This window comes from Fukomys damarensis, unplaced genomic scaffold (genome assembly GCF_012274545.1).
Source record: "Fukomys damarensis isolate Sample0158 unplaced genomic scaffold, DMR_v1.0_HiC HiC_scaffold_36, whole genome shotgun sequence".
NCBI lineage: Eukaryota > Metazoa > Chordata > Mammalia > Rodentia > Bathyergidae > Fukomys > Fukomys damarensis.
Window position 1 is genome coordinate 44,718,321 of NW_022900948.1, and position 11,383 is coordinate 44,729,703.

Genomic DNA, 11,383 nt, shown 5'->3' on the forward strand with positions numbered 1-11,383 from the left:
GCGTGGCCTCCGCCGGAGCCCCGCCCTCTGCTCCGCCTCGGTCCTGGCCGCTGTCCTCCAGGCCTCTGCCCCCACCCCTGCCTGCCTTGGGTCTGCGGTCCTGGACTGACCCTCTCCTCCTCAAGGTCTTAGCTGTCAGTTGTTTTGTCGCGGCAACAGGAAAGTGACTAAGACGGGCCGGAGGTGACAAACCCTGCGGACTGTGCCTGGGACTGAGGGAGCCGCGTTTGAGAAGCAGCTTGTTTTCTTTTCCTCCTCCCTGCTTCGGGACACGTTCTGACTCAGCCTCCTGCCCCTGCTCGTCCAGGCCTCTTAAAATCCTGCAGCAAACAGCCGCATTGATTTTTAGTTATGTTTTACTCCCTGGGCCCAAGAGAGCCCTGCTCAGCGCTGCACATCCCGGGCCTCCGTGCCTGCTGATGCGGACAGAATTATTAACAAGGGTGTATTTACACCTCCGGAGGGGCCTCGGCAGCAGCGGGAAGGGGCCTCCCCCAAGCTGCAGCCTCTTCCACTTCAGTGCCAGGGACGGATTCTAACCATTGGCTTTTAAAGCATGTGGAGAGCTGGGTGTGGTGGCGCATGCCAGGAATCCCAGCACTCAGGAGGCTGAGGCAGGAGGATCACCGTAAGTTTGAGGCCAGCCTGACTACCCAGCAAGACGGTCTCAACCACCCTCCCAATAAAGCACCCCAAGCCACCCACTTAGAGGAGCCTCAGCCAGCACCTGCGCCGCCCTGGTTGGCTCTTTTCAGCTCTCTCTGAGCTCTGAAGGGACCGGGTGGCAGCCTGGCCCGCTCTGGCTGCTGTGAGGGACGGCGTGGTTCACACACAGCAGAGTCGTTGTTCTCAGTTCTGGAGACAGAGATCGAAGGCTGGGTGCTGTGGACCTGTGCTGAGGGGTGGTGAGGCGTCCTCGGGAGCCGTGGGCCCTGGCCCCGTGCCAGGAGCTCCCTCCCCCCTGCGTCCAGGCTCTTCTGTCCCACTGCAGTCCCTCAGGCCCACATCTCTCCGGCTTGGGACTTCAATGCAAACTGAGCACAAACCTGCAGTCCAATGCGCGACTTGCTCCGAGCGAGGCAAGGCTCGAGCCACAGGAGCAGGAGCCAGGCAGGCAGGGGCCTGTGTGGCCGCACAGCTGCACCTGTCCCTTTCTGTCCTGCTCTCCTGGGAGCTGGTTTTGGGCAGCGGCAATGGGGCCGGAGCACCCAACCCAGGCTCTGCCTTCACCCCACAGTGAACAACTGGGGTGCACGTCAGAGCCCGAGGCTATTCGGAGGGAACCCAGGGGTTCCCAGGCAGGCACCAGGAGCAGATGCCGAAGCCGGCCCGACCTCCCCACTCTCCTGCACCCCAGGTCCTGCAGGAAGCCCTGCCCAGGCGCCCGCAGTGGGTCCATCTCAGAAGCCGGCAGGAGCCCTAGGCAGGGCCCGGGGCGGGGCAGGGGACGCTGGCGGCCTGGTGTGGACAGCAGCTGTGAGCCGTGCTTCAGAGGCCGCTGGGATGGAGGGCTTCCGAGTCCATGGGCTGCTGGGCCCCGCTGTGAAGTCCCTGGGCCTCTGGAGCTGCCCGGAGGGAGAGGCTGCGCGGAGCCTCCTTTTGCCGTGCTGAGCACCCTGAGACTGGGCAGGGGAACCTGAGGGGCCCCAGCTCTGTGATGGGACTCTGGGATCGCTGTGCCCGCTTCCTGTGCAGGGACCGGTGCCACGAGCCCCTGGCACACTGCTGGCACACGGGGAGGTCATGGCAGGCGGGTGCTGCCGCTGTCCCTGCTGGGCCTGGTCCTTATCGAGGCAGCACCAAGCTCAAGTCTGGAAACAAGAGAAGGGAAGGACTCCAGAAGGTCAGCTTGGACTTTTCACAGCCCAGGCAGGGACACAGGCCCGAAGGCGGGGAGCCCAGGCAGCAGCCGGGTGTTATGGCCTCGGTGTGTGGCTGCCCCAGGGAGACAGGTGGACTCCGTGTCGTAACTGGAGGAACTGCGTGGGCTGGGGCCCCCCCAGAGCCACCTTGTCCTGCCCAGTGGAGTCTGTGTCCCGGCCCATCTTGGGGTTCCCGGGGATGCTGGGGGCTGGGGCTGCCCCACCCCGCTTGGCCAAGGGCCCCCCTCCGAGGCCAGAGCTGCGTGGTCTCTCCCTGCTGTACCTCGGCTCCTGTGGACCCCTCATTCTGTCTACCAGATCAGGGCTCTGTGATTCTTGAGCCAGTTTGGAAGGTGGGTGTGTAAGGCTGGGGAGTCTGGAGCTCAGGTAGAAACTGCCCCAGACAAGAAGGTGCCCCCTGTGAGTGTGCCCCCCAGCCACAATCACCCCCGTTCTTCTGGAAAAAGCACCCCTGTTAGCTTTCTGTCCCCACATAAGACCTGACATAAATCATTTTGAAGCTAGGTGTGGTGGGGCACACCTGTAACCCTAGCTCTAGGAGGCTGAGGCAGGAGGATTGAGGCAATTTCAATGCCGGCCTGGAAATCACAGTGAGACCTTGCCTTAAAAATGAAAAAATAGGGCCGGGGATTTAGCTCAGTGGTTCCGCCTCCTGCCTGGCAAGCACAAGGACCTGAGTTTGATCCCTGGCATCAAATAAATAAATAAATAGAAAAAATAAAAATAAGTCAACCTGAAGGAGGAAGGGTTTACTTGGGCTCTGGGTCACAGAGGGTTCAGTCCATGGTCATCAGCTGCAAGTCAGGAGCATCGTGGTGGAAGGGCCTGGAGGAGGAGAGGTGCTCGCCTCATGATGGACGGGAAGCAGAGAGATGGAAAGAGTCTCTCCTGACGGAAAGGGGCCAGCGACTGGACATAGTGGCCAGGGTCACATCCCTAAGACCCACTGCCTGCAACCAGGACCCGCCTCCTGTTTCCGTCTCTCCCGATAACACCATTGCATTGCCTCATCGGTGACACCAGAGCCCTGGTGATCCCGGCCCCTGGGCCCCACTCTGAACACGGGAAAGTAAGGGACACTTAGATCCGAGTCATCGCAACACCTTTTACTTTGAGGGACGCAGCCCAGGTGGCCCCAGCCATCCCCACCCCACCCGGTGGGGTTTCCTGACAGCCTGACCATCAGACCATCTGTCCCAGGACTGTGCTGTGCACCAGGACCAACAAGAGGGGCAGGCGTCACCTCATCGGCTGTGCCCTGGTGCCCACGAAGGCAGCCTGGGGATTCCTGAGTCCTGCCCTCCTCACATCCGCTGAGCACTTCTGGTCTGATGCCCATCTGCCACCTTTGCTCCCTGACTCAGTAACTCTGGGGCTCTGGGGCCAGGGCACTAGCTTGGCAAGTGAAGACCCCCACAGACACCTGTAATCATGAGGCTGGGAGTGACAGGCACGCTGTGACCTCTTGCCTCCTTGGCAGGCTTGAGCTCAGCTCCTGTTACCCCAACTGGGCTGCTAGGCCCTCCCGGCTGGCTGCCCGTCTTCGAAAGCCTGGCTCGGAACCTGCACTTACCATGGCTGACCCATGGCGTCCTGACAGTCATGGGCCCCAGGAAGGGGACAGAGAGGCCCCTAGTCCCCTGCAGGGCACCTGAGGGAGCCGGGGAGGTGGTGTTCATCCCAGGAACAGATGGGCTCCACACCTGTTCCTCAGGCTGGCTCTGAGCTTCAAATCCACCTGGCCCTGCTGCCCACGTGGTGACCTCACCTCCAGAGGCAGGAGGGGCCCTGCTAGGTGTCAGTGCCACTCACAGCTGAGGACACCAAGGCTCACACTGGCCACGCCTGCCCTGACCAGCTGCCAGAACTCAGACCCTGGCGAGGCCCTTCCACAGGAGATGGCTCTGCACCACTTGCTTTTCTCATGTTAAAGGGATCCTAAGGCTGGGGATGTAGCTCGGTGATGCAGCACCTGCCTGGCAAGGGCAAGGCCCTGAGTTCGATTCCAGGTACTAACAAAGAAAATAGAAAAAGAGTAATGCTAGGGCTGAGGTGGGACTCAGCAGTAGAGCGCTGGCTAGGCGCCCAGATGGCCCTGGATTGCATCCCCAGCACTGCAAAAAATAATAATAGGGTCTGGTGGTGGCCCAAGTCTGGTGGTGGTGGTGATCCCAGCATTCTGGGAGGCTGAGGCAGGAGAACTGCAAGTTGAGCTTAGGCAACTTAGCAGTTTCGGGAGACTCTGTCTCAAAGATAATAAAACAATAAATAAAATTAAAGGGGTTTGGGGTGTAGCTCAGTGTGAAGGCTCTGGGTTCAATCCCCAGAACAGAAAAAAAAATTTAATAATCATATTTTGTTGGGCATAGCTTGGTGGTAGACCCCATGGTTGGCATTTGTAAGGACACACACACACACACACACACACACACAGATACTCAATAATAGTAATGTGGAAACAAATACGTATGTGCTTGTTTGTCAATTATGATAACCACTAACCTTTACTGGATATCTCTAAGTACTCGCTATATATCATTTAATTCTCCTAACAGCCCTGGTGAAAGGGGGTATTTTATTATCCCCACTTTCCAAAACATGGAAACAGAAGCTTAAAGTGTTGTTTTGTGTGTGTGTGTGCTGTGGGAAGTGATTTGTGACAGTCTTTTTTGTTTGGTTTGGCTTGGTTTTGTTTTTTTTTGAGACAGGGTCTCACTATGTAGTTGAGACTGACCTGGAACTCACTATGTAGCCCAGGTTGGTCTCGAACTAACAGCGATCCTCCTGCCTCAGCCTCCCGAGAGCTGGAATTACAGGCAAGGAGGTTTAAATAACTAGGGAGTACAGAGTACAGTCTGGCTTCTGGCCTGATAGCCTCTGCTCTTTGCTTCTGTCCACAGGGAGGAAGAGAGTGGGCCCTGCAGCCCCCGCTGTGACTTGGAGGCTGGCAGCACCCGGGCACCCTGAAGCCGGATGTGCAGAGCCCTTTTTCCTGCCCTGAGAAGCAGTTCAGTCCTCGTGCCCACAACACCTGGGGGCCAGGTGACCGGCGGTGCCGCAGCTGGTATCACTCGGTCCAGCAGAGCCCGTGATGGCCTGGGTCTTCCCCGTGCGAGGCTCCTCAGGCCCTGCGCAGCTGGAGTGACAGCCCTGGAGCACAAGGCAGGATTGCTGTGGGTGAGTTCCAGGCCAGCCTGGGCCACACAGTGAGGCCCTGTCTCAAAAACAAGCAGGCGCCAGGGATTTAGCTCAGCGGTGCCGCCACCTGCCTCGCAATTGCAAGGCCCCGAGTTTGATCCCCGGTACCAAAAACGAAAACAAAAAACAGACGAGAAAAATGAGCCGAGTAGGTGTGAGAAACACCTGATTTCTCTCCTGGAGGGCTCCGCAGTGCCTTTCCTAGGCTGGACTCCCCGGAGAGCAGGACAGGAGCGCCCACGTGCACTGGACAGGGGTGTCTTTCCCCTTGCCCACTCGTACACCGTGGACACATCCTGCGCTTTGGGGCCCCTTCTACACCCCCTATGCAGTGAGGGCCCAGTGGCTGTGGCTTCCCCCCCTTGGTCGCAGATGTGCCAGGGCACCCGTGGGCCTGAATATCTGTGTGGCCCCCGCGCCTGCCAGGGGCGCGCTCCAGGGTGATGTCCCTGAGCCAGAGAGCACGGCCCTGGGCCGCCAGCCGCTCCGCACTGCTGTGCCCACTGGGCCCCGCCCGGATGCCCATTTATTTCCTGGCTCATCTGCCAGCAACTGGTGTGAACACTGGCGAATGCATATTCATCTGGCCTGTGAGGACCTGTAGGAGAGCTCTCGGGAGTGCTGGCGGCTCGCACTTGCTCCTGAACACAAGTCTTCCCCAAGTCTGTTGTTTTTTTTTGGGGGGGAGGTACGGTGGATCAAACTCATAACCTTAAGCTTGTGAGGCAGGTGCGATGCCACTGAGATAAATCCCAGGCCCTTCCCCCAACTTCTATGGAGGGACTCCTCTGCTTATTTTTCTTATCTGCTAAGAAAACTTTTGTGTATTTTTGGTACCGGGGATTGAAATCGGGTCCTTGGCCACCAAATCACTGAGCTAAATCCCTGGCCCCCTAAGAAAACTTTTAAAAAAATTATTTGCTCTGCTGGGGATTGAATCCAGGGTCTTTGGACTAAGCTCCATCCCCAGCCCTTTTTATTTGAGACAGGGTCTTGCTAAATTGCCCAGGCTTGGTTTGAACTTGGAGTCCTCCTGCCTCAGCCTCCCAGATTACAAGGATTATAGGTGTGCACCACCACACCTGGTTTGAAAAAGCTCTTACTAGATTAAAGATGTTAACTCAACTGTGTTTCATTGTTTGTTTTGTGTTTTGTGGCACTGGGATTGAACTCAGGGCCTTGTCTGGCAGAAGGCAAGTGATCTAATGATAGTAACTCTTTGCTTGAAAGATAGTAACTCTTTTCTTCTTGAAAAGTTTCATCACTTTATACATGTGAGATACAATGTGACAACTTCACGCATATACATACACACACACAGTTTAATGATCTAATCCATGTAGCTAACATTTCTAGCTCCTATACATTTCTGTCTTCATATAGGAAACTCTGAGAATTCCTCTGGTTCCTTATAAACCACACTCTAGATGATAAATGTCAGCCTGCTGTGCTGTCCAACTACCCACCCCGTCTAACTGCATGCTTCTTTATTCATCTAGTTCTCTATTTTTGCCATGTTGGGGATGGAACTGAGGACCTCAAGGGTCCTAGCAGCTGCTCTGCTCCTCAGCCAGCCCCCAGCCCCTAACCATATTCTGACATGGGGTTATTTATCCTCTCTCTCCTGGAACTCGCTCCTCTCCCTCTGGGGACCACGATTCTGCACCCTTTCTATGAGTTCATTTTTATTTATTTTTGGAGACAGCTCTCACCATGTAGCCCAGGCTGGCCTTGAACTCCTGGGGATTCTCCTGCCTCAGCCTCCCTAGTGTTGGGATTACAATCATGCACCACAACACTGGGCTACTTCAACTTTTTTGGATGTGGGGTACTGGAGGTCAAACTCATGACCTTTTACTTTGCAAGGCAGGCGCAGTGCCACTGAGCTAAATCTCTGGCCCAAACTTTTTTCTTTTTGAGACAGGGTCTCACTATGCAGTTGAGACTGACCTGGAACTCACTGTGTAGCCCAGGTTGGTCTCGAACTCACAGTGGTCCTCCTGCCTCAGCCTCCTGAGTGCTGGGATTACAAGCATGCACCACCACTCCTGGCGGGCCCAAAGTTTTTAAGCTTCTAAAATGAGTGAAGCCATGCACAACCTTTTCATCCTTCTGTGCCTGCTTATTTCTGATAACATCTACCAGGCCCAACCATGTTGCCCCAACCCCAAGACTTCCTTATTTTCATGGCCAAACAATGTTCCATTGTGTGTCTGTGTCCCCGGACAGCCCGGTGGTGATCTGTGCATCCTTCCTCCGGGAGGTCGGAGTCAGGAGGATGAGAGGATGAGAAACCGTTTGCCGGGAGCCACATGGTGCATGAGGGACAGAGAGAGGACCAGGACTAACAGTCCCTGCGGGGCCACATCCTCACCCGCCCTGCCCAGAACCTGGCCACCCTGGGCCGCTCCACCTGCACCCACATCCATCCAGACCAGGGAGCTTAAAGGGTACCCACCACCCCTCCTTATAAAGCCAGACGCAGCCACCTACAGCAGGAGGAGAGCTTCCCCACCGGCTTTCTGCCGGCCCCAGATGACTGTATCACATAGCGCAGGCTAGTGCACGCCGGGCACGGTGGCGCACACCTGTACTCCCGGAACTCAGGAGGCTGAGGCAGGAGGATCCCAAGTCTGAGCCCAGCAAGTTAGCAATTTAGCGAAGGCCCTGGGTTCAACCTCTGGAACTGCACAGAGGCAGAAGGGGCCCTCTCTTGCTGAAAGGCAGAGGGGCAGACCAGAGGCTGATTCAGCACCCGGACTCCTCAGCCCACAGGGGCCCGGGAATCTGGGTCTGAATCTCAGGGCGCCTGTGGCCCAGCTGGCTCCTCCTCCAGCCCTCTGCAGATGAGCAGAGGGACCTGATAGCAGTTTCTCTTACTCAGAAGCAGAGCCTCTAATTGTAGGAAACAGTCTGCATAAAATACAGGTGAGGATCCGGAAACAGATACGTAGCCAAATCTCGACAACTGCTGAGCAGGGCACTTTGAAGAGGTGGAGCTTCTGTTGTGTGAATTATGTCTTGAGAAAAAATGCAGATGAGAGGAGAAAAGAAACCAGCTGTCACCTCATCACGTAGCCCAGGCTGGCTTTGAACTCATGGCACTCCTCCTGCCTCAGCCTCCTCATCATACTGTTTTACAGCCTGTGTTGTGCATTTACCTTTCCAGTGCTGGGGATGGAGCCCAGGACCTCACACACGCTAGTCAAGCACTCACGCCGAGCTGCAGCCCGATCCCCCAAACACAGAACTCAACACCCTCCTTGTGGACAGCTCGGAGCCCACGTTCCAGCCACCTCCATCTCCTTGAAACCGCCCGCCCCAGGGGGCTTCTGAGGTGCAGCCCTCCATCCACCCCCACCTGGGTCATCTGAGGCCCCTAGAGGCCCCAGCCTCCAGGGGTGGCTCTGCTGTCCCCCTGCCCTCCCACCCCACATAGCAGTGGGGGGGCATTCCCCTGGGAACCAGGCGGTGACCCCAGTCACAAGACGGCCGTGTCCTTTCCTTCACTCAAATCCCAGCCTCCAGGGGTAGAGGGGCCACAGCCTGTGCTGAAAATCAAGACGGTGGACCCGGTCCTCTCCCCAGGCTGGAGCTGAGGATCCTGCAGCTGACCCAGGAGGGAGGTCTGGGCCCAAAGGCAGGCCAGGACGGAGGGCCTGAGCTGGCCCAGCCCAGCCCACCAGCTCCTCCCTGCTGCCTCGGAGCCCACGCTCTCCGTCACTTTCCACCTCTCCCCGCCCCTCCCGGCTCCCGCACCTTCCTGTTCCCTGACGACCCCATGGCCCCAGGCCCTGAGTCCAGCCAAATGCAGCCAAGTCCAGCCTGTGCTGTCCCTGTCCCTGCCACCACAGCAGCCGCGGCCACCACTCCTGGCTGAAGCCAAAATCACCCTGGCAGGCCTGTGTCTGTCTCCACCCTTGCCTGCCTGGGTTGGACCTGTCTAGCCCTGCCCTTGCCACCGTGCCCGGGTGTCCCCGAGGGCCCTGTGCTGGAATTTGTCCCCTCTGGGAGGGGTTAAAGGGTAGAAACTGAGTCCAACTAAGGGGTTTAGGGGAGGAGCTTTGGGACATGATTAGGATCAGGCAAGGGCCATGGCTGAGGACCCATGATTACATCTGGTGGCTTTTGAAGAAGAGGGAAAAAGGGAAAGAGCTAGGTGTGGAGGTGGGCACCTATAGTCCCAGCTACTTGGGAGGCTGAGGCAGGACAATCACTTAAATCCACAAGTTTGAGAATAGTTTGGGGAACAAGGCCAACGTAGCCAAATCTTGTCTCAAAGAAAAAAAAAAAAAAAAGAAAGCTAGGCATGGTGGTGCACACCTATAGTCCCAACATTGAAGAGGCAGAGTCAGGAGGATCACCATGAGTTCAAGACCAGCCTGAACTGCATAGTCAGGCCCTGCCTCAAAAAAAACCAAAAAACAGACGACAACAAAAAATCAAACAACCAGAGACCAGACAGACCCCCCCCCCACAATACACACACTTTTGCGGACTCCTAACCTAGCATGCCCATTCCCAGATGTGTCCCAAGCCTTGGCACCTCCAGAACTCGAGCCAAAAGTACCCTCTTTTCTTTCTAACCCTGCAGCCGGAGGTACCGTGCTCCTAGCAACAGAAAACAGGTGAATGCGCCTCTAAGACCCACCTCATGGTCCTCTGGGGGGTCCCCAGGCCCAGCTGCCCACTTGGCTCCTTTCTTACCTTCCTGGGGTCACAGGGGCCTCTCTCTGTTAGAGCTCTCAGCACCCCACCTCTGACCCTGACCCCTCCCCACCCCCGCTTTAGTTTATCTTCCCCCTGCACATTTTCCTGGGGCCTCTTTGTTTACTGTTTGGCACACTAAACGTCCTCATGTGCCCGTGGTTTGTTGCCGCTGCCCCGTGGTGGCAGGACTTGGTCACACCCAGGGGTCTGCCTCATGCTGGGCACACGGTGGGCATCTTCGGAGCCCCTGGGATCCTGGCTCGCAGGCTGGTGCCTCCGTGTCTGCTCTCCAGGGCCCCTTCCGCAGCCTGTGGCGTGTCTGACTGCTGGGACAGGCTGGGGCAGATCCGTGAGCTCCCAGGCTGGTGGCAGTGGTGTCTGCGCCCAGGGCCCAGCTCTGTGATTGATGTGAAAAACAGTATGACACTGAGGTTTCTAGAAGGCTCGAGTTGCTGTCTTCACGCAGTCATACAAGCCAGGTCCTGGTCCCAGTGTCTCGTGCCAGCTGGGCCCCATTTTTTGGGGGGGCCAGGCCCCCTCCCCCAGTTTGAGGCCCTCAGCCAGGCCTCAGGAGGAAGAGGATGTCTAGGGGTGAAAGGTGGTATCAGCCCCCAGGGTTCCCTGGGCTTTGTCCTGGGCACCTGAGAAAGTGGGGACCCCGGGACCCCTGCCTCTAACTGCTCTGAGCTCCCCGTCCCCACCTGGCCTCATCCACCATCTTCCTCCTCCCCAGTCCTTCACAGGTGGCCTTCTGGGTGCTGGCTGGGGAGGAGGCGAAGCTGAGGTCAAGTTTATAGAGGATAAATCCTGGCGGGGAGGGGGGCTCCCCATTGTCCCTCTTGGGGTGGCGGCCTTGGTGGCCGCTGGACCAGCTCTGGACTCCCCACCCCTGGGCCATTAGGCTCACTGGGTCCAGATCTGGAACCCGGCCGCCAGCTCCTGCACCAGCCCTGCAGTCCAGGAAACACGAAGGCAGTGGGACCCTGTCAGCTGCCAGTAAGCCTGGGGTGCTGGGGACAGAGCGCCCCTCCCGGGCAGAGGCCTCCTCTCGGCGCCGTCGCTCTGGCAGGGCCTGAACCCTGTACAACCAAGGGTGGGGTGGCCCCCTCCGGGTCGGGCCTGCTCCGCCGCAGGTCCCGGCCTCTCCCTCCCTCCCCTCAGGCTTGGAGGTCCCAGTGGACCCCGGAGGGGCCTCCGGCAGGTGTCCCCCACCTCGACCGGTGCCTGGCCCCGTCCGGTTGGCTGCGGGGCCCATGCGGAACGAATGAATGAAGGCTTCTCGGTCCCCAGGGCGCTGGCGAGGAGGTGAGCGTGGAGCCCCGCCCCTCCCCCGCAGGGACGCAGGACTGGGGGCGCCGGGCGCGCGCAAAAATTCATTAAAGCTCCACGTCAGATTGCTGTAATCTCTGTGGTAATGGATTAATAAATACAGTGATGTGCTATTGTGGAGGCTGTAATGATACATTGTGGATGTTCTATATGAGCAGTGTCTTCTTGAGATCATATTCTTCTCTTGAAGAATTATCTGTGTTTCGTGATTCACCTTAATGATACTTGAAGGACTGCAAACAACCCACCTAAGGTAGAAAATG

At 57.5% G+C, this 11,383-nt stretch overlaps 1 protein-coding gene across 2 annotated transcripts in view; it reads left to right on the forward strand.

The window, feature by feature from the left end:
* The first annotated feature begins 10,814 nt into the window (after nucleotides 1-10,814).
* The window catches only part of Ncs1 (neuronal calcium sensor 1), a 29,781-nt gene continuing 29,212 nt past the window's right edge, over nucleotides 10,815-11,383 (forward strand). Inside the window, exon 1 of one of the 2 annotated variants that reach the window (XR_780889.2) lies at nucleotides 10,815-11,096. Coding sequence is in view for 1 of the 2 variants with exons in the window: in XM_010627360.2 (XP_010625662.1) it covers nucleotides 11,060-11,096 (37 nt within the window). In the remaining variant the exon portion in view is untranslated. The remainder of the gene's footprint in view (nucleotides 11,097-11,383) is intronic. The other variant, XM_010627360.2, reaches the window with a different exon arrangement.